The sequence below is a fragment of the Daldinia caldariorum genome, assembly GCF_022478825.1.
Source record: "Daldinia caldariorum strain CBS 122874 unplaced genomic scaffold F4812scaffold_19, whole genome shotgun sequence".
In the NCBI taxonomy this organism is placed as follows: Eukaryota; Fungi; Ascomycota; class Sordariomycetes; order Xylariales; family Hypoxylaceae; genus Daldinia; species Daldinia caldariorum.
Window position 1 is genome coordinate 218,672 of NW_025953055.1, and position 25,130 is coordinate 243,801.

General features: G+C 48.0%; 8 protein-coding genes across 8 annotated transcripts; 5 read left to right on the plus strand and 3 right to left on the minus strand.

Moving 5' to 3' along the window:
* Positions 1 to 869: 869 nt before the first annotated feature.
* Positions 870 to 1,481, plus strand: F4812DRAFT_462574 (uncharacterized protein; the record flags this gene model as incomplete). The annotated part of the gene is made up of 1 exon (XM_047938071.1): positions 870 to 1,481. The coding sequence occupies one exon, from the start codon at positions 870 to 872 to the stop codon at positions 1,479 to 1,481; it is 612 nt and encodes a 203-aa protein (XP_047786830.1).
* Positions 1,482 to 2,041: 560 nt separating this feature from the next.
* On the plus strand, positions 2,042 to 6,918 carry F4812DRAFT_157586 (uncharacterized protein). Its single transcript, XM_047929781.1, has 2 exons — positions 2,042 to 5,181; positions 5,266 to 6,918. The coding sequence occupies exons 1-2, from the start codon at positions 2,334 to 2,336 to the stop codon at positions 6,372 to 6,374; spliced, it is 3,957 nt and encodes a 1,318-aa protein (XP_047786831.1). The 5' UTR covers positions 2,042 to 2,333; the 3' UTR covers positions 6,375 to 6,918.
* Positions 6,919 to 7,873: 955 nt separating this feature from the next.
* F4812DRAFT_452886 (uncharacterized protein) lies at positions 7,874 to 9,911 on the plus strand (the record flags this gene model as incomplete). Its single annotated transcript, XM_047936409.1, has 3 exons — positions 7,874 to 8,024; positions 8,098 to 8,123; positions 8,283 to 9,911. The coding sequence occupies 3 exons, from the start codon at positions 7,874 to 7,876 to the stop codon at positions 9,909 to 9,911; spliced, it is 1,806 nt and encodes a 601-aa protein (XP_047786832.1).
* A 1,841-nt stretch (positions 9,912 to 11,752) lies between these two features.
* On the minus strand, positions 11,753 to 13,602 carry F4812DRAFT_157819 (uncharacterized protein). The gene has a single exon (XM_047929782.1). It carries the CDS (start codon positions 12,970 to 12,972, stop codon positions 11,827 to 11,829), a length of 1,146 nt encoding a protein of 381 aa, XP_047786833.1. The 5' UTR covers positions 12,973 to 13,602; the 3' UTR covers positions 11,753 to 11,826.
* A 373-nt stretch (positions 13,603 to 13,975) lies between these two features.
* Positions 13,976 to 16,221, minus strand: F4812DRAFT_442513 (ammonium transporter). The gene is made up of 4 exons (XM_047935309.1): positions 15,941 to 16,221; positions 15,434 to 15,753; positions 14,665 to 15,342; positions 13,976 to 14,590 (listed from the first exon to the last, which is right to left on the minus strand). The coding sequence occupies exons 1-4, from the start codon at positions 16,037 to 16,039 to the stop codon at positions 14,233 to 14,235; spliced, it is 1,455 nt and encodes a 484-aa protein (XP_047786834.1). The 5' UTR covers positions 16,040 to 16,221; the 3' UTR covers positions 13,976 to 14,232.
* Positions 16,222 to 20,144: 3,923 nt separating this feature from the next.
* F4812DRAFT_462578 (uncharacterized protein) lies at positions 20,145 to 20,800 on the minus strand (the record flags this gene model as incomplete). The annotated part of the gene is made up of 3 exons (XM_047938072.1): positions 20,145 to 20,422; positions 20,488 to 20,608; positions 20,681 to 20,800. The coding sequence occupies 3 exons, from the start codon at positions 20,798 to 20,800 to the stop codon at positions 20,145 to 20,147; spliced, it is 519 nt and encodes a 172-aa protein (XP_047786835.1).
* A 1,651-nt stretch (positions 20,801 to 22,451) lies between these two features.
* F4812DRAFT_462579 (uncharacterized protein) lies at positions 22,452 to 23,204 on the plus strand (the record flags this gene model as incomplete). Its single annotated transcript, XM_047938073.1, has 3 exons — positions 22,452 to 22,641; positions 22,698 to 23,023; positions 23,094 to 23,204. The coding sequence occupies 3 exons, from the start codon at positions 22,452 to 22,454 to the stop codon at positions 23,202 to 23,204; spliced, it is 627 nt and encodes a 208-aa protein (XP_047786836.1).
* Positions 23,205 to 23,762: 558 nt separating this feature from the next.
* F4812DRAFT_467102 (kinase-like protein) lies at positions 23,763 to 25,067 on the plus strand (the record flags this gene model as incomplete). Its single annotated transcript, XM_047938607.1, has 1 exon — positions 23,763 to 25,067. One exon carries the CDS (start codon positions 23,763 to 23,765, stop codon positions 25,065 to 25,067), a length of 1,305 nt encoding a protein of 434 aa, XP_047786837.1.
* Positions 25,068 to 25,130: the final 63 nt, after the last annotated feature.

Here is a 25,130-nt window from a genome sequence, read left to right on the forward strand (position 1 = left end):
CCCGCCAAGGACGCCCCTTCGCGACGTGCTAGGACGCGTAAATAAGGGACGCGTTACGAGGAGGCGATAAATTTGTGGGTATATGCTTTCAAAAAAGGGGGGAAGGGGGGAAGGGGGTCGTCTCCTTTACCCTCCTAAGAACGGTTTCTTACCTAGTTGCTTTCTATCGCCTGGACATTGTGACAACGGTGTGTACTTGGGTACGTCTACCTGGAGGTATTTCGGGAGTTTCGAAGGGAAATTTTGAACTGTATTTCTTTGTATTTAGGTTTCTTGTCTTGTTTTGTTTTTTCTTCGGTTTTGGTTTGATTTGTTATCTTAGAAACCTTTAAATAGCACCACTTACTATGTATCAGTTAGCTTAACTTACCTTGACTTGGTTCATTTATTGTAGTTATATTAGAACTGATTAACTTCTACCTAGTAGTGAGCAAGTGATTTGAAAATTTTCTGGAAGAAGGTCCATTCATAAACTGTTTATAATTGTTAGGAAACTGGAAAGGTAACGATAAGTGAAGACGACGCCGAAACATATGAAGATGAAATCCTACCTAGGTCCCTACCTACCTCTTAACTTAGGTTAGGTAGGGACTGGGTCATGGAGTTGTTTAGCGCCGTAAGTAACTAAAGGAACATATTAGAAGAAGTTGGGCAGAAGAGTCTCCATCTGATTTGACCCTAACTGGAAAGTGGAAAAATTACAACTTCACATGATTTTATGGGTCTTGGTTAAGAGAAAAGAAAATGACTGTTGATACCTTAGGTACTAATTCAACGCCAGCAATAACAGATCAAGCATTGAACTATGTCGTCACTGATATACCTACATCCAGTGACTCGAGAGCGAAATATAGGTACTTTAATCGACTATGCCCGCCGACTTCGAGAAACAGAGTTATTGGCATGAGAGATTCTCGTCCGAGACGTGCTTTGAGTGGCTGGCCTCGTCAGAATCTTTTATGTCCATAATAGAGCCTTACCTCTCGAGACACTCACTTACTTGCCAAGGCTCGCCCCGAATCCTCCACTTAGGGTCAGGCACAAGCGATCTGCATAACTGCTTCCGTTTAAGAGGTTACTTGGACGTTACCAACGCTGACTACGAACCCTTGGCTATCGAGCGCGGGCGTCAGCTAGAGCAAGAGGCTTTTGGTGACGTGAGGATGAAATATATGGTCGCAGACGCGACGCAGCTCTCCTGCAACCTATCTCACGATCAGAAGTTTGACATAGTGGTAGACAAGAGCACGACCGACGCAGTCTCCTGCGGCGGGACCACAGCCCTCTCGGGAATGGCCTCTAGCGTGAGACAATGTCTCGCTGACAATGGAATATGGATTTCCCTTAGCTATTCTTCAGCTCGCTTCGATATCGAGCAGCTTCCATTCGACGTCGAGGTCATAGCTAGGATCCCGACACTCAAGCTCAAGGAGAATGATCCGGTGATATATAATTATTGCTACCTTCTTCGACCTAAATGAGCCGAGGCTGGATATTTGATGTTCGTTATTTGGTATATACATATAATACCTACCTACCTAAGGTATGAGATGGAATATAATATATTTGTATCAGTACCTACCTTGGTATAGGTACTTATATTGACTTGTCTTGTTTTAAGTTTTATTTGTGGGAGACGTGACGAGATCCAGTGTCATAAAATCATTTGATTGTACCTAGGTAATTATTGTTGATGTTATAAAGGATTAGGAGCACTTGGGTAAGGAGATGTGGGATAAGTACCAGGTACCTAAGGTATTAGGTATTGTACATGTCATGTGACATTCAGACAGCTACGTCGATTTAGTAGATGTGCTAGGTACCTACGTACTTGTTGTACTTGTTGTACCTATTGTAACGTGGTTGCCAGAACTAACGTGCCGCACTGCCGTTGTGGAGAATGACATGCAAGCTGAAGCCGTTAAGGCTCGGAGGTTTTTCAGGCACCTTAAACTCACTTGGTTTTAGCTGCGTCACCTAAACTCCACTAACAAACGGCAAGAGCTGGGGTAATATTGGTGCGTGTAACCCCCCCTCGTCAAGCGATGACCTCATACAATTACAACGATTCAACGATTCAACTCTCCAGCTTAAGGAAAACATGTTTATTGCCTAGCATAAAGCATACCTAGGTACCTGGTAGCTAACTTACCTGGCACGATTAGGCATTACCTCTTGTTATACCCTTGAAATGGCCACACGAGCAACTTTTAAATATATCCTTCTGTCTTCTTCCGATGCCCTCCTGTTACTATCAACAATATTATCTCCTATTACTCTCCAATGAATACATAATATCTAAAACCTACGCAAACGTACCTACCTAGGTAAACATGCCGAACCAGGCAGATTTCGAGCAGGATGCGTCGGGGAGAGAGTACGGCAAACCTCACAACGCCAAACACCCAATCCCTACTGTTCAAGGTTACAGGCAACATAGAAGGGAATTGGAAGGGCAAGTAGAAGACGAGGAACAAGCGCAACGAGGACCGGAAGATGTTTCGAGACCTAAGCGAGCGTTCGAGTCTGCGAAAGCTGTCTTCAAAGGCGAAGATACTCCGAAGTCTCGACATGATCCATACCCATCTACAAACCGTAACTATGCCGACAATACTCCATATACTCCCAAAGAAGAAGCGACACAATCTAAAGACACTCAACAGGATTCGGCTGATAATGTTGGGGGGCAAGAGGAACCTGACAAACATCGAGAAGAAAGCGATAAGAAAGGCGAGCAAGGAAAGTCGGCGACGGAAGCGGTAGCAAGCTCTGTTGACCCTAAAGAAAAGCGCAAGGCGATGAAGAAGACTAAAAGACACGGCGGAGGGCGCGAAGTTACCGATCCCGTTACACACTTACCTGTTGTCATACACGACCAGACCGAGAAGGATCTTAGCTCTGTGCCTTATAATATTCCTGCGCCTGGTTTACATCACTATACTGCCACAGGGCCTCAGGGTGCCTCCAAGTCCGATCAAGAGTTGGTATCTGAGCGTGACAAGTTACAGCAAACCCACAATGGAATGCAGAGAGTATTCCCACCTCCAGACTTCGAGAGCACAAAACAAGGGCTCGCCATAGTTTACGAGCAGGCCATATATACTGGCTTAGCTATAATAGGTACTTTGGCTGTAGTCTTCCTACTCGTCCCGATACTTATTAACGGTCCGGGTTGGTCTATCCTATTTGGCACAATTCTATTTGGTTTACTAGGAGCGACAACGGTCGTGGGCATGGGAAAATGGGCGAACAAAAAAGCTAGCGAGGTCTTTGAAGATGAGACCTGGGATGCTGCGCGTCGTCAGGAACAAGCTATTATAAGCAACGAGGAAGAGCTGCCTGAATCAGCCCAATGGCTGAACTGTCTGCTCTCCTCCATCTGGCCACTTGTTAACCCGGACCTCTTCACTTCTCTTATAGACCAAATAGAAGATATCATGCAGGCTTCCCTTCCTAAGGCCGTCAAGATGGTCAGTGTGGACGATATGGGACAGGGAAGCGAGTCTATTCGCATATTGGGCGTGCGCTGGCTACCAACTGGCGCGGCTAGCCAGACAGTCGGCCCCAACAACCAACTTCAAGGGAAAGACAAAGGGACCGGAAATGACCGAACAGACCCCGAAAACCCTCAAGGGAGCGCAAATAGTCAAGAGAATGACGTTGAGGGGATTTCGGAGAAAGACGAAGGACAGGGCAAAGATGCGAAGCAAGAAGAACAGGAGGAAGCGGCTGTGAGAGAGGGGATGGAGGCAGAAGAAGGTGATTTTGTAAATTTGGAGCTTGCACTCGCCTATCGTGGCCGCTCGTCTGGCAACTCGGTAAAGGCAAAGGCTAAGAATGCTCATCTTTACCTGAAATTTTACCTTCCTGGAGAAGTGGCCATTCCCGTATGGGTCGAGCTCAAAGGCCTTATTATGACCATGCGACTACGACTTCAGCTGACACCGGACCCCCCTTTCATATCTTTATGTACTTTGACCTTTCTTGGACAACCGAAGGCGACTATTTCATGCGTTCCTCTCTCCAAGCATAGCTTCAGCTTGACGGATGTCCCTCTAATATCTTCTTTTGTCAACTCGGCAATTGATGCTGCTCTTGCGGAATACGTAGCTCCGAAGAGCTTGACCTTGAACCTCAAGGACATGCTCGTGGGAGAAGATTTTAAGAAGGATACGACTAGCTTAGGCGTTGTCTGGATATTCATCAAGCAAGCCCGCGGCTTCAAACAGGGCGATGGCGGGATCGGACCTATGCAAGGCTCGAGTGATTCGTATGTTACTGTATCGTGGGGTAAGTTCGGCAAGCCGGTTGCTTCGACTCGTATCATTACGGGTGAAAATGAGCCCGATTGGCATGAATGGGCGAGCATTCTGGTCACCCCGGAGGAGGTGAATGCCGAGGAAAAACTGCGGCTTCAACTTTGGGATTCGGATAAGTGGTCGGCGGATGACGATCTGGGCCGCGTAGAGGTCGATCTAAAATCCCTTATGAAAAATCCGAATAAATTCCAAGATCGCGAGGACAGGTTTGCTGGTCAAGATCCGGACGAGACGATGCCAGGGTCATTAATATGGTCGGTAGGATATTTCCCAAAGATGAGGATCACGTCCAGACAACTTGAGCAGCAAACTGTCAACGAAGAAATAAGGACTCGCGATCAGCTTAAGGAGTATGTTTCGAAGTTGTCTGAGCACAAGCTCCGGGAGGCTGGCAAACCTTCGGACGACGACGAAGTAAAGCAACAGAAAGCCCAAGACTACAGAGAGATCGAAGAGTCCATGATTATCTCAGCACCGCCCCCTGACGAGTTCGTCTCTGGTATTCTTAGTGTCCAAATCCACAACATCACAGGACTCGAAGTACAGAGGCTGCAAAAGAAAGATAAAGGGGACGATGGCGACGACGAGGATGAAGCCGAGCAACGCGATGATATGCCCGATAGCTATTGTACTATCATATTTAATCACAAGAAGATCTACAGGACAAGGACCAAACCAAAGAATTCAAAGCCATTCTTTAATGCTGGAACCGAGCGATTTGTCCGAGACTGGAGTAATAGCGAGGTCATCGTCAGCGTGTGGGACTCTCGTGAGCGAGAAGATGATCCGCTCATAGGGATCGTCTATCTTCCCCTTGCAAAGGTCTTTGCGAAAAGAAGCCAAGTGATAGATAATTACCCATGTAAGTTGAGGTTGAATACGCTCGTTCTGCATATACTTGGCCACGTTTTTACAAATATATACTAATAAATGTGATTATTTATAGTGGTTGGAGGTATTGGATATGGCCGGGCTCGTATTAGCATGGTTTGGCGAAGCGTGGAACTCAAATTGCCACCGAACCTCAGAGGATGGGACTATGGCACTTTAGAGATACGGGGAGCTATTCAGGCGAAAAACGATTTACCTCGGTCCTTAACAGAGCATCGAATCAAGATACGTACAAACCTGGGACATGCGAAGATGTATCCTCAAAATGGCCAATGGGTGTCCAAGGGCGGAGAGGAACACGAGCCTGTGTTCTTGGCGGTGCGCAAGCGCTACGCTTCGGCCATGGTGATCGAGTTCCGCCAGTCCGTGCTTGGACCCGACAAAACAGCTGCATTTGCGGTTCTATGGCTCCACGAGGTCGTCGACGAGGAGAGCGAAACTAAGACCCTTAAGGTGTGGAAGGGATCGAAGGACGGTCTGCGCAAAGCCCAGTCATGCTGCGGCTATACCGGCATGGGTGACGGCGAACAAGCACTAGGCGAAGTTGAGCTATCCCTCAAGTTCTGGCGTGGCCTATCTGGCTATCACAAGAGCTACGCTTCTAAAGCTAAGAATAACGACCTACGGAACGTGATGCAATGCTTAGACACGATCACAGACGAGAAGCTCGACGACGACGTGGATGAAGCTGAAAATGAGGACGATACCACGAGCGACGACGATTCCGAAGACGAGACTCGCAAGAAAAAGCTCCGTGTCCATACTAACGATGATTCATCACGGTCTAGTTCCGACGACGAGGGCAACGGCGCCGGATCTGGATCATCGGGCTCTTCTTCCCGCTTATCCCTGTCGGGTATCAAGAAGGTTAAGAAAGTCAAGGACATGTTCCGCAACCCGGCGGACGGAGTCAGCGAAGCAGCCACGGCGGTGCTGGCGCCGGGGCATAACAATCCGGACGACGGGTCGAGGGGGATCCGAAACCAGCTGCGCGACTACAAAGACCACCACAAACAGCTCCACCGCAAGCATCGCGGGATCATGCAGTGGCGGCCGGCGAGGGAGGCTAACCACGTCGGGGCGAAGCTCAGCAGGCTCAAAGGAAATATCAGCGGGATATTCCAGCACAGCGATAAAGACGCCGGTGTCGAGACCGAGGTATAAAATGAGGCCATGTGTACCTAGACTTGCTTCCGCACTTTGAAAACTATGGGGTTCCGTAAAAGGCAAAGCCACAAAGGGGGTGGTTAACTACAAGGAGTTTGGACTTTGGAGAATGTATCAATAACTACCTAGGTATTTAATGACCATCACAACTGATACTGAGCAATAGATACCGATAACAGGTAACCAGTAGGTAGTTACTCATACATAGTACTTGCTTAACTTCTTACATCCTTGCCTCTTAAGATGATTCCACACGATATCAAGGAATGGAGAAAAATAAAAGCTTCGATGTTCTATTCTCGCTTATCTCTGATGCGCTATTTGAGGCTATAGAAGTTCCGCGGCAACGCCGCTTTTAAGATCCACCATTCATTCATAACCGGATTATAAGATAATAAGGGACACAGTATGCATATATGCTACACCTAATCAAAGCTATACATGCTAGCTGTAGACAGCCTCATTTCACAACCTCTCACATTAAGCCCCTTTTATCTATAAATTTGTAGCAACAATTAATTACCTCTTATGTAAAATTCCGATGTATGAGTGGAGACATGAGAATTTATAGGCGGTTGGGGATATTCGTAAATCACGTGATAGTGACTAGGTAATTTAACACTTGTCTTATTTTTATCGGTCTCGATCTTAACAAACCATATACTTACTATGCACCTGCAAGTAAGCAGTCCGAATGGCTATGTTAATGCATCACAAGGACCTTTCGGACTTGCCCCATAGAGTAGGTATTGACTGCCATCTAGGCAGCACGATCTTCAAATCATACACACAGGTTCACAGGTTATCCACATCCTAATGCTTAACTACTAACCGCGCCAGCGCCATGACAGACCATGCCAACAAAGCCCTGCTAACACATAATCAGCCTTAACCGATGGCACCCCATCTCACCACATTACGGATCCGAACAACCAAGCCCCCGTGCGAATGCCGCGATTCGATACACTAAATGTCCTTATTAGGTTAGGTGGTAGGTATTCCCCAGCTTACCAGCTTACCAGCCAGCCTACCCCTTATTACGACGTTACTATCTAGATGGATTCGCCCTACCTACTTAAAAAAACCCGTGCATTTTCCATCTGAGCATAGTGTAGACTTTATTTATAGACTTTATTTATGTATACGATCTCCGTAACAATCCCCAGCGACTAGGTATCCCGGCATTTGGAGCCGAACCCCTGCCTCTACTTTGGCCCTCTACTTGGCTTTGGCCATACACGCTGGCCAGGGCCAAGGTTACAAATTTATTTTTTTTGGCTGATAAGCAAGTCTGTCCCTCGATCGGGTCACCGCGTTTTGGATTAGGTTTGCGACTGTAGAATTCACAACAAACGAGATCACAACTACTATAACATAACATAGTACCACACGGAAAATAAAGCTCGTAATTAGCAGGTAGAAAGAAGAAAAACCCACGACTAGATATAGAAGATCCATAATTCGATATCCAAAATAGGCATTCTCCGCCGGCAGACATGAGACAGCCTCGTCGGAATAATCCCAGCAGCCTCAGTCAACGATCAGAACCAGCTTCCGATTCCTCGGAGAAGGGTAGCGAAAGTAGTCGACGATGCGACGGTTTAAAACCCACAAGGAAAAGGGCAAGTAAGCCCAAAGTCAGAACAGGTAAAAAAAGGTTATCCCCAATCAGCTCAAGATGGGACCATTTAGCTGAGATCTTATTCCCACTATACTACAGGCTGTATTAGCTGTAAAAGAAGACATGTCAGTTTTATCTTCGCGACTTCTTACCCCCTCTGTCCTCCAGCTGTTTAGGGAGACGTTGTTTTGCCCGCCAATCAATGACGACGGTAAAAACACCACGGCCTCTTCTTGACAAACTTCTGGATATGCATCACCCGTTGCTAACTCAATACCCTATAGGTCAAATGCGACGAAAGAAAACCATCTTGCGCAGAATGCGAGCGTCTCAAACTCATATGCGAGGGCTATGCTCCGCCAAAGGTCAAGACAGCCTCTTGCCGGCCTAAAAGGTTACTATTACCGAAGCCGAAGCTTGCCTCGTTACAACCGAGCAAGAGCTCGCCTCTATCTCATCCGGCGGTCTACCACCGGTCGCCAACTCCGCAAATCCTTACGTTCGGCTTCGAGCTGAGCGAGGACGACAAGTGGTACTTTACTCTGTTCAGGGACCAGATATCCCACGAGTTATCGCCCTACTTTCGATCTACCTTCTGGTCTCACACGTCTCTGCGAGACAGCATGGTCAACCGATGTATTCACCATTCTATCCTCAGTATAGGCGCCTACGGCCGTGCTCTTATGGACCTTCGTGAGGGATACGCGGCCAACGGTAAGATATTCCGACCGTGGTGGCCTCCGTCGGTGATGAACCGGCATCACCAGGCGGCCCTCGTGCACCACGCCAAGGCTCTTTCGCATCTCCGATCAAATATCAGGTCGTACGGGATCGACGGTCGTTTAACCATGGCGGCAACTCTCTTATTTATAGTCTTCGAGAACATGCAAGGGAACTACCTCAGCTCGGGGAACCTGATACGCAGCGGCATCAAAGTACTGAGGAACATGCGGGGCGGCGCCGATTCCAAGTCCATCCTGCGCCGCCAGTGGTACCGATGCTTATCGTCCCCGCGAGACGAGGTTGACGAGATGACGCTCATGTTCGCGCGGCAGAGCGTGTCGAAGGCGTATATGCCCTTCGCGCACGGGAAATTCGCGTACCACATCCTGCTAACCGAGGATGAGGACGAGGACGAGGACGGCGGGACGGGGCTCGACGGGCCCTTTGCCTTCTCGCCGCCGCCGCAGACGCTGGAGCAGGCGCGGCAGATATGGGACCACCTGAGCGTGCAGATCGCGAGCTTCGCGAGCAAGATGGCGTGGCGCAACTCGAACCCGGAGTACGTCTTCGACGAGGCGGCCGCCTTCCGCGAGCAGGCCACGTACCTGGCGCAGCTGAACGACCTGGGCGTCGCGCTGGACGCGCTGCTGTTCAGCACCGTCGACAGCCGCGACCGCCAGGGCCTCGAGCTGCTGCGACTGCACCACGCGGTCGCGTGGGTGGCGACGTCGTGCTGCTTTGACTCGACGGAGATGATGTACGACCAGTACGTGCCGCAGTTCGAGGACGTGGTGCAGCGGTGCAAGCGGTTCGCGGACATCCCCTCGGCGGTGCGCACCAAGATCGGCTTCATCAACGAGAACGGCCGGCTGCCGCTGCTAGCCTTCGTGGGGATGAAGTGCCGGAAGGCGAGCGTGCGGCAGGAGGCCGTGGACCTGCTGGCGCGGTGCGACTGGCGCGAGTCGACGTGGGACAGCGGAAACGTGGCGAAAGTGGTGACGGGCGCCATGAAGCTCGAGGGCCAGCCGAACCCGGCAGATACCGACTACGTGGTCCCGGCCGAGAAGCGATACGTGTGCTCGAACGTGTTCTGGGACTTCGAGAAGCGGCAGATGCTTGTCGAGTACACCAAGGCGCTGCCTAACGAACTCGGTAAGTTCGATAAGGTTAGCTATGCGATGGGTTTCTAGGTAGGACGTGGTTAGGTTAGGTTAGGTTAGGTATCTTCTCGGCGTAACTTGGGTAATGTCACGATAGATCGAGGGACGGTGACGTATGGACACGTATATATCCATCAACTAAAGATACAGGAGTGAGAATTGATATGTTAGGTTAGGTACGTACAATAATATCACCTCGAATAGGCACTTGGAAGATTGGACTCTTGGTTCCGTTTACCAAATACGGGGCTGGTTAGCTCTAGCGACCCTATAATTCTACCAAAATATGGTCCCGACCTCAAGACTCAGGTTTAAGGGGCATACGCTATTGCTATTCTACTAGTAGCAAGTTATACAGTTATACTAAATACACCGATAGGAGAAAATAAACCCAATCTTTCAAAATCTTTCAACGCCTTACCATCCTCGCCGAGCGCAACGCGGAAGACACATCTCCTAGAAGCCCTTTGTCCGCCTCCCTCTTGCGCTTCCCGCTCTTGCCCGGTGCGCCGCCAACCGCCGCCTCTTCATCGACCAGAGCTGAATGAGCCTGGCCACCGGCAGGCGGCAAGGGGACTTCCCCAGGATAGTTGGGGAGTTGCCATTCCTCGACGAAGGTGATTCCTTTGGCACCAAACCTCGTGGAATGGGGTGGAGCCCTATCACAATTCATACAAGTCAGTTTACACTGATACGTACCAGGGGGGGGTTAAAGGGGCGGTTTTGTAAGTCATGGCCCATTGATAGCTAAGTACCTTTCTCTAGCGAAAGGTTTTGGCTCGACAGAATAGGAATAGAAAATAAGAAGGAAAGAAAGAAAGGGGAAATCGAACTGTTAATCACTTACTCTTTAGATGGATACGGGTCTTTCCACCCAGTATCTATACGGCTATGCCTAAAATCGTGGCCGTGTCCTTGGAGCTTGTTAGCTAAAATATTTTTTTTCTCCCTTCCTCTTGAGGGGCAAGAAAAGGGACGGGAAGGGGAGGGGAGAAGGAAAAAAAAAACTTACTATTAGATATAGCTCTTGCAGCGATCGGGCCGTCATTCGGTACGTCTCCTACACCCCTAGGGAAGAATTCACGATACCTTGCGGGTTGGTGCATCCTCGATAAGATGTTTCGAGGTTGGGGAGTAATTCGCCTGCCGTTTTGTTGCCAGCCCTCGCCGGGAACGGTCTCGCCTATCTGGTAACTGTTACAGCAATTTTTAGTATATCCCTCTCTCTCTTTCTCTCTCTCTTGCTGCAGCTTCGCTTATATAAGGCATATATATATATATTCCCGCTGCAGCTTCGGATTTGGCCATACCTACCTGTAATCCTTCTTCCGACCATCTGGATAGTAGTCCGACCTCACCTTACACCCCTCCGCGGTACATTTGAAGCCCTGCTTGCAATGAGGACAGCTGTGCGGGTTCGTGCATATCGCGCACGAATATCGCCAGCTGCAAGAGCTGCACCTAATCCAGGGGCGGTGGTCGGGGCAATACCAGCCTCGCCGCCACGACCGTGTGGACATTTCCTTGAATTCCGTCGCCATTCCGACTTTCCCCGGCGGCGGTTTGTGCCTGCACCACCGCCCCACGCCGACGTACGTGGGCTTTTCGGCTTGATCCACGTACTGCACAAGACGTCGACGCAAGTCCGGCACGCTGTTGGGGCTGGCCCTGTATTTCTGCCAAAGCGCGCCGTCGGTCTCGGGGTGTTTGTCCAGGGTGTCGGTCAGCACCTTGATGTACGGCTTGTAGTATTGGTCTGCCACCTCGAGGAGATGGGAATGGCTCGCCGGCTCTAAAGCATTCATGGTGCCCCTGAAAGCTGTAAAGCTGTCGATTATATATACATCCTCGGCGAAGCCGGGGTCAGAGACTTAAAAAAGAAAAAAAATAGGGGGTTAGCTTTGGAGATTTGAATAGAAAGATAAGGTTTCCCCCGTTCAGGTTATTAATACTCACGCAATCGGACTGCATATTGATAGTCGAACCCGTAGACATCGTGGAAAACATTCAGCATCTTTTGGCTATTCAAATGAGGAGTAGCCTCAAACTCTCTGGAGTGCCGGCCAGGGAAGAGTCCCGCCCAGTAAGAAAACCATTCCACCGCGCGGACATCGTCGGCCAAGGACGGCGAATGGATGGCAGAGCTGTACTGCCGCGTCGCCAGCATGGTAGTCGCCTCGTCTAGATCGCCCACGTAATCGAACCCCTGCTCCGGGTTATCGAAGCGGATGAAATCCTTCAGGTACCGGAACCGGCTCATCATGGCCATTCCGACGTACGTCATGATTTCCGTGTGGAAACCCGACTTCTTGAGCTCGGTGTTGTCCCACCCGTACGCCGCCGCTATCGCGTCGAACAGACGGTCGGCGGAGTTGCCTCGGTTGACGGTCTCCAGCTCGCTCTGCAGGTTGAAGAGTTCTTCGATGATGAGGTCGAAGTCCTCGAGGAGCTCCTTGCCGGCGCGGTTGGTGTGCGTTCGTCTGCAGGGTTCTGCTCCCATATCAACTTTGCTGTGGGTGGCCATGTCCCGCGAATACTCTCCCGTGGTCGACAGTTCGCGCATCAAGGCCTCTACGAAGTCCTCGGGCCGCTGGAACGTATGGGCGTCTTTAAGAACCAGCACGAGGTCGTACGGGTCGTGGTCTTCGCCGGCCACCAACGGGGCCTTCTCGGCCGGCTCCCGGGTAAAGTAGCGGCTCATGACAGGCAGGGATTTGATGTACCACCGGCCACGCATTTGTATCCTGGATATCTCCTCGGCTTGAAGCGTGGACGCGCGTGGCCCGAGATAAGGAACGTAAACTTCTGGTTCGGGAACGGACCGAATCCAAGGGTTGGATGCTGCCTCGGCTGCTGCCGCGGCGTTGATCTCGTTCTGGGTGCGACGCCATCGCGGATACCCGGGAGTTGAGCGTCCATGCTGAATTACTTGCTCGGGTATTATGTGCGGCGGGTAATTGGGAACGACCCTAGGTGGAACATCGGCTGGAGGTGGGATATCGGCCGGAGGTGGGATATCCGGTGGATTTTCCCTCGACCTTGGAACGCGTCTCTCTGGCAATGGATCGGAAACGTTCCGGCGCCAATCCATGCTATAATCTTGCTCTTGTGTCGGAGGGTTTGCCTGCCGCCAATCCCGGCGGGCAGCCTCTTGCCCTAGGTGACTGCGTTTCCGTGGCGACCAATAAGCTCCCGTCGGAGGTGTGCTATCTCGTGAAGCCCCTTGGTCATCACCACCTCTGCCTCTCAGATGGGGCGGTATATATGGTCCTATGTTTATAGTCAATCGCGATGTTTATTAGCAAAGGAGCCTCGACTAATCGTCACGTAGAGGTTAAATACCTCGTGTAGGTTCTTTTGCAGGTTCTTTTGTAGGGTCCAGACCCATTCGATCTATACCACTTCTTATCTCATCCTCATCATCGCTCGCATCATATATATCATCATATGAATGCGGGGGGTTCTCGTCTTTGCTAGCCATGACTGCGTCTGTAGGTAATTATCTTCTGACGAACACCGGGTGTTACTAGTGTAGCTGTCCGAAATATTTCCTACGAGTTAGAAGCGTGGTTTAGAAAGCATAACGACTCAGGTTGGGTCTATATTTACGGGAGAGGTTGGATTCGAAGCTCCAGGCTTATCTGCATGCCGCATTCGGCAATTCTTTATACCTTACAATGCCGAGTTGGGAGACGAAGACGATTGCTCAAAGAGTGATTCTGCCTATTGTTCCTGAGTAATGTAGGTCGTCATGGCAGAACGAAAGGATTGTTAGTAAATAGAATCTCTATGACTACCTCCTATTGATGTAGGAGATGACTACGATAGGTTAGAGGTACCTAAGTAGATACCTGACCTTACTCTAGATTTGTCAACCGTAACAACTAAGACACAAGATATTAAGGCATAACCTAGCCTCCAAACGTATCATTTTAACGGTCATAGGCGGAGTAACTTCTTTTCAAAGAAAAATGAAACATTATAGAATGTTTCAATACACAGCAAACTGTCGGCAAAAATCCATGGCTATATGGTAATGTTTATAGGTCTTGGTAGTGTGTAATCTATAATTGAGTATACTTAGCGACATTCAGTTAATAGCGTAGAATCGGGTATATATAAGAGGTATCTAAGGTAACCCTAGATAGGAGGTAGACAACTACCTTACCTAAGTAGGTAGTAAACTGAAAAAGCAACTAAGATATTTGCTATGTAATGTACTTGGATGCAGCGACCATCTCTCTGTAAGAATTTCCTCAGAGACTACTCCAGTAAATGTACAGGCCAGACAAATGAAAATATGTTCACCTGCCACCTTTTCGAATTAACACAAGATTAAATATTCTTCTCTCTAAACCATTTTCTCCGGTCCCTCGCTGCTTTTAGAGGAACCTGCGCGACCCATGTGGGGGATCGAAACTTCAGCTGAGCCTGGGAGGACGTCGCTGGTATGGCGTTGCAGTTCGACGTAGTCGTATGCGAACTCGCCCAACTGGTCATCATCAATGCCAATCTCTTCATTCTCGGCCGAAACGCGAAGGCTCAGGCCTGGGATGATGTTCAGCAAGAAGAGGATCACACATGTTAGCACAAACGAGTAGGAGAAACCCGCCACGCAGTCCGCGATCTGGTATCCCAGCTGTATATAGTTGTGGTTGATCCATCCGCCGGGGATTTCGCTAAAACCGTCAAGGGCCGCTATGTAGTCACTGTAATATGATGAATCCACGTTAGCGCATGATCGGCTTGAAATATCCAAATAAGGGTAGTAGTAGTAACTCACGCTGCAAAAATGCCGGTTAGAAGGTTGCCTATTATACCACCGATTCCGTGCACAGCAAAGATATCAAGCGCCTCATCAACGCCCATGATAAACTTAAGCTTAGTAGCAAAGTTGCAGCCGATACCTCCTACGATACCGAAGACGACAGCGGCCCAGGGGGTAACGTAACCGGCAGCGGGGGTAATCGCTACGAGACCGGCGATCGCACCAGAACAGAACCCAACGACTGTCCACTTCTTCTCAAGGCGGTAGTCGAGAAGGGTCCATGTGATACCTCCGACGGACGCGGCGAGGTGCGTGACAATGCAAGCCATGACGGCGCGCATATTAGCAGCGAGGGCAGAGCCGCCGTTGAAGCCAAACCAACCGACCCAGAGGAAAACGGTACCGAGGACGATGTGAGTGACGTTATGCGGACGGTAGGGTAGACCAGCAGACTTTGCGTATCCAGTCCGCTTGCCGATCATGACGGAAAACGCGAGGGCGGCTGCGCCAGACGAGATGTGGACCGGAGTACCACCAGCGAAGTCTAGTCCGCCCATCTTGAAGGACCAACCGTTGGCGTTCCACGTCCAATACGCGATGGGATCATACACGATGGTAGCCCAGATGAAAATGAAAACAATGCACGGTAGTACTCGAGCGCGGTCGACTGCAGCACCGATGGCAAGAGCTGGTCTAATCATATGCGTGCGGCGTTAGAAGACTTGATGCTAAAAAGGGGGGTTCTGAGACTGTATAGCTCCACTTGATCCATAAGGTAACTCACGTAATAGCGGCGAACATGCCCTGGTACAAGCAGAACAATAGATCGGGGATCTTGGTACTCCCGACGGAAGGTTGTGCGAGGGTCTTCATGAGGCCGAAGTTGGAGAGATCGCCGATGAAGCTGCTGCCGGTATGAGAGAAAGCCAAGCTATATCCCCAGAAGAACCACTGGAAGTCGACGACGGCGATGGACAGCATCGTCAGCATAATGAGCGAGAGCGCGGATTTTCGTCGCGCGAGACCTGAGTAGAAGAAGCCGACGCCGGGAATCATAAGAAGGACGAGGGCAGCGCAGGTCATAATCCAAGCGAAGTCGCCGCTCTAAATTAGAAGAATAAATTCACTTTAGCGCTCTTCCTTCATCGTTTATTTTTATTCTTCACAAATTGGGGGTTTTATTTTTTTCAAAAAAAATAAAATAAATAATTTGTAAGAATAATAAAATAAGAAACAATAACAGTTGTGAAAATCGTGTGCCAACTCATATTCACATTTTCAATGATCGTACCTCGTAAAACTGGTTGAGATCCGTGACGCCGGTGGTATAACCGGCGTCAGCATCGCCGGTGGTGCCATTGTACGGCGTAACGTATAGACTGGCAGACATGTCGCTGTCGGCGCGAATTAGAATGCCAGCCGCTGCGTGGAATAAAGAAACGCGATTTCGGATATCCTCCTTCAACGAGCCACGCGTCCCAGAAAAGCTGGGGGTGTCGCGAGTTTACTTTTGACAACAAAATATAAGACACAACAACGAAGGGAGAAGGAGAGAGAGAATATGGAGTCTCACAAGCAAAGGTTACTAGGGGCGGGTGCCTGTGCCTAAATACGGCTCAGCTCTGCTGCTCACGGCTCGGGGAGCCTCCCTCGATTGGCAAGACATCCAATGTGTATTGATGTATACCTAACCTAAGGTATGTAATGTACACTACATGCCTTCCCTCATGTCGTTATCTGTACTCCGTACACGTTACAAGAGGGGGATGGGTACAAGGGAGTTCCATTGCAGTGGCTTGTACGACCCATGCGATACATGTATGAAAGGACGAGGAAGTTCCGATACCTAAGGTCTACCTACTACCTAAGGTATTGTACCTAAAGTTCCAAGGTCGCTTTGTTCCTTTAGATGTCAGAGATATCATAGTTCAGCTCTAGACCAAGACGAAGAGATATCGGACACCCCTGACCGATGACCCTTTTGACAGTCATAAGTCATCTTAAAAGAGCTATTGATAGGTCTAGGTAGCTGGTGGAGCTTGTTGATAAGGACCCGAGAAAACGGTGGGTTCCCATGTCCTCGCTAACCTTGCTGCTCTTGGCGCTGCGAGTTGGAGGGGTTCACGGGGGATAACCTCACGGCTGGAGAGAGATACGCTACATTAGGTACATGTTGTGTGGCTGCGTTGGCCGGCGTAACCACCACTGAAAAGAGAATATGGGCAGCAGTAGGATTCCTTCATGCAGTAGATGAAAAAACTTGGGATTGAATTGCCAAGAGATGAAAATTGATCGCAACTTGAGGAAGTGTTTGTTCCTGGAGTTGTCCTATTGTTTCTGAGAGTGAGGTAGCCATATTAATACGAAACCAGCCATCCTACTGTGACCATGCTACTAACCGCTTCAACGGTAAGGCATTATTACCGTAACTGAAATTCTATGTGTCGCGTTGCACCCATAGAACTCTAATCGGATATTTTGAGAAGTCTGTGTGTTTACCCAGCAGTCTTTTGGTACTCCTAGCTAAATGGTGGCTTAATTGAGTACATCGAGTATGCTCAAATGAAAGAAAAAAAAATATAAATACCTACACCACCAAGCTAGCTTTTGTCAGTCGGTAGCTCAAGGCAGTGCCGTAGGTCTCAGAATCGGGGAACACGGAAACTTGTACCAAATGCAGATTCGCATCAAAGCCTTGCGTATATAAAACACCAGTACAACCAACCAGCCCGACAGCACGTGGTTCCGTAACGGAAGAAGCCTCGGCGAAAATTTACAGTTGTCTAAGACATCTGAAAGGTAACGAACAATTTGGTCGACGTGAGTACCAGTACGTGGAAGATTATGCTGTACTACTAGGTCAGGTATGTATTACGGTGTGGCAATAGAAGAAGGGAGAAGTCGGTCAACAACTCGTGACGGACTCAATTCGACCGCCCTTTCAAGATGCCGACTAAAAATAACCCAGAGCTCGAAAGACGATTAGCTGAAATGTGAAATTAAAAAGCAAACAATCGCGACAATAGAGAAGGTCGGATCCGAGCACCTTTTTTCTGTCTTGGACCTATCACGACGACCTCGTCTCAGTTTGACCTCATCTATATGAACGTATTCGGCGCTTTAAAATATCTTCTCCACGATTTTACATCTTCTACATATGCTGTTTAAGAATTAGGCACCTACCTAGGTAGGTGTGCTCGCGAATTTTGTAAGAGCCTGTCCTAGAGAATTCATCTATGTCGGGATCATGTCGGGCGCTCAAGACATAACGTTGGTCGCACAGCGCTTCGAGTATTCAAGGGTCGATCATTCCTTGGCTATAAAGGGTGTAAAAGAAGATCCGTTGGAGAGTAAAAAAGCGTTACAAGCGAAGCCATCAGAAAAACAATCACCCCAAAAATAGCTGGAGCAGTCCCTTTATTTCGCTAAGTATTTGGTCAAACGCCTCCCTTCGTCGAATACCTATCAAGACTTCTTCTAGAAGCCAAATAGATCAATAAGTTCTTCAGCCAATTTCTGCCAATAAGCCGCCAACAAAAAAGTAATAATTGGGCTTACCTTGGGTACAATACTTGTAGCTACCTATCTCCTAGCTACCTACCCACCTCCGGTACGGTACCTAAGGCAGATACGACGAGCTGTGTGCTGTGGAAGGTCGTAGGAACAAGCGATGGGATCGAGCCAAGACCAGGCCAAGCAAATTGCCCAGAGATAAGGAAAAAGCGCTGTCCAATAGCAACGTTCCTTTTTCTCCAAACAAGATGCTTGGGTCCCCCTTGTCGACCCTATCTGAAGCTAACGGCAGGGCTGCTAAACTAAATCAGCAGAGGATGAAGCTAAACTGGAACATCTCCGCGTCTTATAAGAGATCACGAAATTATTATTAATGCCAAAGGCTGTAGCTGACGAATATCAAGGAGTTCAGCCAGACAGCGCAGCGCAATGGCTTCGCACGGGATTCAGCCCTAGCAGAGGGCACTTATGCCTAGGTACTTGCACTAAACGTCCTGATCAATTGATCAAAAGCCACGATACCATCTCGTGACATTCGTAAATGATAAACTCGACGGGAACATACATACATTAGGTTAGGTACATGTTGCCAGCTATCAAGTCGGCTCTATCATGTAACATAAACATATTGTGTAACTAATTGGTGGTCTATCTACATCGTAGTTACGTCGCCAACACTTACTCCAGCTTTCCTCAAAGGATTGGGTCTCGCACGTCCCCCCATGCGTACAAGCGTCGCCGCTTCGGGGCTGGTCTAGTAATAGCCTCGGAATTTCAGCCCCATCTAGTCGTGACGGTTACTATTATCTTGATGCACAAGTGCGTTAGCCTGAACGCTGGCTCTTGCATACTACAAGGCGATCTAACTGCTTACTGGCATTTTACCACGGGGCGTACTCATGCGGACGCCCTGATCCGCAATGTTGGGTTAAGTCAGTCATTTTAGTCAATCTGTATCATATCCAAAGTGCAGACCTCGCTGTCATGCTAGGTACCTAGCTGAGAGATCTTATCTGTAAGAGGACTTTTGCAAAACTAGCCTAGGCCGTTAGCTTTGCTGGTGTCTGCAGAGTCATGCAACATGATTTCAAAGTGATATGACTGCAGGTACCTTATTACTCCGGTGTATTTACATCGTAGTCTACGTAGTACCTCTACTAAATAGAATTCGTCTTTATGACTCATAAAAAGGTACTATACCTATACTACACCTATCTAGAATCTATGTCTAAACTTGTGATAGTTATAAGAACAATTTGATATCTTTTCAACAAGCCGGAATCGCTGAAAGTAAGGTATATGAGCCGTACTTACATGATGTTAGATACCGACTCAGTGTACTAATCGCATGAGCGAGAAGGGAGGTTTTTCTTACATGAGGTATACATTTTCAAAGCTTTTGCCATTCATAACATTGAAACAAAGACCAATTCTTACCTAAACAATCTATCTTGCCTAGGGAGGTTAGTCATTTCTAAAGAGGAACTTATACTTTCAACCTCATTCCTTTGTCTATATGAAAACTTACCTCATGTTCGATTATCACATGCCTCTTTCTCTGTTTCAAAATAACAGGTAGGTGGCTGTAGGTAAAGGTTTGGAAGATAGCTATCAAATGATGTTAACTCTAAGGATTGAAGTTACTAGACTACCTGTCTATAAGGGCAGTACCGTGATAGTAACTCTGCTGGAACCTTCAAAGAAAACATCGAGGCATTTAAACTAGTAACCTGGGTAGAAACGTAAGAATAGTCTTCCAAACATACCTCTGTAGTACGACAGCACCGACACGCGATTAATACATTCGATGTTAGACGTATTTAGTTGAAAAAATAGTTGAGAATATAATGATGCACGGTAAGGAGCAAAGTACCAGCTCTGTACTATATTAGGTATCTTCTAAAGTAACTCTCCCCTAGTATAAGAAAAATAGTTTAGAGTGCTTAAGAGCGTACTGCATGCCGATATTCACCTCCCATTGTCTAATCACTCTTACACGACGTTTCCAGGTCTCGCATCACTTTCTTTTCAGACTTCCACATGAGCGGTAGCCACGAAGGATACTTGAATAGCTTTAGCCAGAACCGAGGCTCGACAAGAACGTGCATGTGGAGGTGATGAATGGAGACGATGTCGGGCCAGTAGATATCTCCAAAGAGAATACGGCGACCTCGATGGAATCCCATGTGTATGTTAGTGCGCGGGACGGCAGGGCAGTTCTGCTCCAAGAGACGTTCTCCCAGCTTCACCATGGAGTTAACTAGAAGCAGATCGGTCAGTTTTACTCTCGCACCGTAGGGGTTACTCCGGGCCCCCATTACTGACCTAGGTGCGCATCAGCATGCTCCAGCTTCTCGATGTCGCGCCAACTATGCGACTTGGGCATTATCAGCCAGTGATGGCGCCCCGCTTTGCGCACATTGTTTATGGCAATAAGATTGGCATCCTAACCAGGGGCAAAGAGTAGGTATTAGTATATCGGGGTATCATGCCTATCTGAAGTTTATAAAGCTCGTACCTCGTAAACGATGTTTTCCTCAAACCTACTTCGGTCACAAAAGATGCAGGACGTCTGCACCCTCTCCGTCCATTCCAGATGGGCCAGATAGTAAAGAAACGACCCTATCCTCCTTAGCATGGCGATAAAGCGGGATGCAATATGTCGAAGCAAAAGCTTGAGTGAAGAGAGAGACATGGCATGTTATATGTGCCTAGAATTATTTTCATCAAGAAAGAAGTTGCTTGACCAAGAATCCGGGTAATTCCCGGTTGGCGTCCCGTTCGTACACGTAAATAAGAGTTAACATATGGCTGCCTCTAAATCATGTAGGACTACTGTGGCACCGTGACTGCGGTTGCCCCGGCCGAATATATCCAACATAGGTTATTGGATGTTTATATCCCTTTCATTCGCTACGCCGCTACTACACGTCGCTTTTACGGTGGATATATATGGTTTGTTTACAGGATAGAGGGCAGCTGTTGGGAGTGTTGATTGGGGCGTTGTCAAAACAAGTAGCCTGCTGCGCCTCGTAGGTGGAATTATATTCGTGACTAGACGGGGCTCAGAGAATCTATAGTTCCAAATGATTTAATGAATTAAGTTAGCTTGACCTACCTAGATAGTTCATTAAGACTTACCTAGTGATACCGCTGCTGTGCTTTAGGCACCCAAGGTTCGGTGGGTTGGCACTCGTACTTCACGAGATATTGAATCCAATGTTGTTATAAGCGTGCCCCCTTTACGGATATTACAAAGTATGGGAATGTTTCTTAACAAAGTCCCCTATTTAAACTACTCGCCTCCAGTTAATATTCCCAGCTCGTAATGTGTGACGTAAGAGTCTTAAGTAAGATCTAAAAATGAACGGTTCCTCTAAATGATGGAAGAGTAGGCCAGCTTCTCTCTGTTAGAACTACAAGTTTGATGATGCGGAGGGCTAAACGAAATATACTAAGCCAAACTATCCCGAACAACTGTTTCGGAAGAACATGGCATGGCCATCGGCCCAAGTTCATGGCATCATTTAATAGTGCTCACATGCGGAATGATATCTTCCCCGAAACCCGTCTACCGTAACAAATTCGCACTCCATTGCGGGGTTTTAGAACGGAGCTTTCTGTCTCCACATCGGGACTTAATGTGCTAGCAGTATAATAAGCAGCATATGAAGTAGGATCATGGTCGAATAAGAGCCGTCCGAATTACTGATATAAGCTGTAAAGCAGGAAAAAAACCGCCAAGGACCGGAAGGGTAAACGTAATGATATATACCCGTCAAGTTGGTCTTGACTAATTAGGACTTGATTCGGATCCGTTCGTTGGTTCGGATGTTGTTGTAGTGCAGATGCGCTACGATATCTGCGGGCAGACAAAGAACTAATACCTCATTATCCGTTCGGAAATAACACTGATGTGATCGGTGATTGGGCCTCATCGGTGATAAAATGATGTATTAACTTGTATCATTTGCTAGAAAATAACGAACTTTTCCAGTTTAATGTTCTGATTGTATATTTGGAAGCAAGTCTCGAGTACGTCAAGAATTTAAATACCTTGAGCTGGTCAAGGTATTACCTATTTTGAATTTCCAATTTTCAGCCGATACCTACGATATACGAAAGGTTACACCGATCGTTTCCGCTCCCGCCGCTCTTGCATGCATATATATCATATGTCAACCCTCCTCCCCCGCTCCCGTCTTGCTCTATTCTTTCAAGCAAGACTTAAGAGTAGAATACCTTACTATCGTAACTACAGTATTCAACAAACCTCATTTCCTTCCAAGATGGCCGTCATTGAGCTTATTTTCCCCAAGATTAAGAATGACCCGGAGTCCATCAAGGGTGCGCAGGAGACGATCCCTCTTGCTTTCAAGGCTTTGAAGGAAGCCGGTGTTCTAAGAGGAGTGGCGGGTGCCGTAATCTCGGAAAACGGGAAGGATACGACCGGGGAGTTCAGAGAATTCCTTTCCATTGGTATGCGGGCTTGTCGGTCCTTGTGTTGCTGCCACGTCTCTAATGATAGGTACTAGAATGGCCTGAGGCATCGTACTTTTATAAGTTCGTCCAATCTGCCAGCTACGAAGAGTATAAGGCCGCGGCTACTCCTTTTGCAGCTGGACCACCGGATTTGAATGTCTTCGAGACCAACCCCGGCTCGCATATCTTCGATGGCCGCCCCATCCTGGATATATTGCTCATCAAGCCGAAGAATCCATCCGACGAAGAAGCAGAGGCTGTTTTGAAAAAGGTGCAGGCGACACTGGAGAAACTCAACGATACCGAAGGCGTTTATGGAAGCACCGTAAACCTCCCTGAAAAGAAGATTACTGTTGTGAGGGCGATTGCAGACAAAGCGGTTAGTATTCAAGACGTTAACAAGGTACCCTCATGGAGCTCAGGCCACTAACGCTAATTCTGCTTACAAGGAACTGGATGCCGCAAAGAACGCATCAGCGCGCGAAGAGATCGTGAAGGCGATTGGCGACTTGGCGGAAGTAACTCAACTAGTTGCCGATGTCAAAGTCATGCCTTTCTAAAAGATTTAGTTAAGGCACCAGAGGAAGAGGACTATCTACCTTCTAATTACCTAAAGTATTAGGTCATTCTACACTCCTCTCTAGGTAATGCCAATGCAGATGATAGTAAATAAAAAGTCTTGAACAAATTATTTGTACGATCCCCTGGCACAAAGATATCCTAATTACGTTGAGTCCTTTTAGCGGGATATCCATTCAGAATAGGCACAAAAAAAGAAGACCTATGAATTATTCATAACCGTGGTATAAACCTTAACCCTGGCATTTCATACCTAATTTGAATGGCTCATTGCTCAGGCGTCCATTTAGATATTTCTATTGTTTGTCTTGGTTCAAGACTATTAATTCTTAAATTCTGAGTTTAGACTCTGTTTAAGAGTCCTTTCTTTGAAGTATAGCTGTCCAAAGACCATGTTAATCAAGCCAATTCAAGCCCATCAGTCAAGTTTAACTAAATTCCTTACACGTCTATTATATTAATGACATGCAATTCCGTCTTGCCTGCTGCTCTCTCATACCATAGTTATTCCATTCTCCAAGCAACATCAACCCAGCACAATGGCAGCAGACAAGATGTCGGACCACGAGGCAGACCGTGAGTATTTTGGTTCCTTAGCTGATATCCCCGAAGAGTCACTTGTGCTACTCGCTTCGGATATCTGCAAGCGCGTCCTCGACCTACCAGGCACCAACGGGAAGCGTGTCAGGCAAATCTTTGGGGGCAGCAACATCGTCAACGTCATCCAACTGGATGAAATTCAACTTGTCATTCGCCTAACGCTTTGCGATCGGAGTTCCGACGAGAAGGAGGCAGCAGCAGCAGGCGCACTCGAATCCCAAGTTGCCACCATGCGTTTCATCGCGCAGAATACATCGATCCCGGTCCCGCAAGTTTACGATTTCGATACGGACGATGACAACGTGATCGGGACTCCTTACATCTGTATGAGCTTTGTTCCGGGAACACCTGTATCTCAGGTCTGGATCCGGGATTTCGACGTTGTGCTGCGAGAACAACTGCGCCTTCGAATTCTCAAAAGTCTGGCGGGACTTATGGCTCAACTTTCGCAGTTCACGTTTGATAAGATAGGGGCCTTTTCAGGTGCCGACCCCAGCTCAGCTTCGATCTCGGAGTGTTATGCTTGGGGTGAAGGCCCTGGTGGTCTCCCCTATATCGAGGCATCTGGCCCGTTCGATACTGCTGCCGCGTATCTTGAGGCTAATCACGATCACTGGCAAGAGGGGGCGTGGGACAGAGCCGAAAGGAAAATACTGGAAGCTGCAATGTCGTTTTCCGCGGTACATGACGAACCAACCGATTTTGTGCTCTGCCATCCTAACCTCGACTCCCACAATGTCATGGTGGATCCCCAAGGTAATATTACTGGCCTCCTCGGTTGGGATATGGCCATGACCACGCCACGGTGTCTAGGTTATGCGGCTTATCCAAGCTGGATCGTCACTGACTGGGACCCGCTCATATACGCTTGGCCGTATGAAGAGACTGAGGACTCTCCAGAGTCTTTATCGTGTTATCGCGCTTACTACAGTAACCAGTTGGGAAGAGAAATGGACTGGGAAGGAGACTGGAGGTTCACCAAATATTCGCATATTGTAGAAGCAGTATGGATTGCTTTTCTAAACCGACCAAACAGATTAAAAATCTGTCTGAAGCTAGTACAGTTTGTTTTGCAGAAGGACAAGAATACTGCTTTAGATGTGCTGGGCGAAATAGGGGAAGGCTTCTACGAGGAAGAAGATTGGGACGATCTGGAGACTAAATTGCGTCGGCTCTTAAGCCAGCGCTCAAAGTTAAAGCTAGATATGGGAGACATGATTCAGGTAGCGGAGGAGTTGCTATGAGTTAAATGACAAAATATATTCATAGTTCATAATAAACTTGAACCGCCTGGTAAAGAGGGTAAT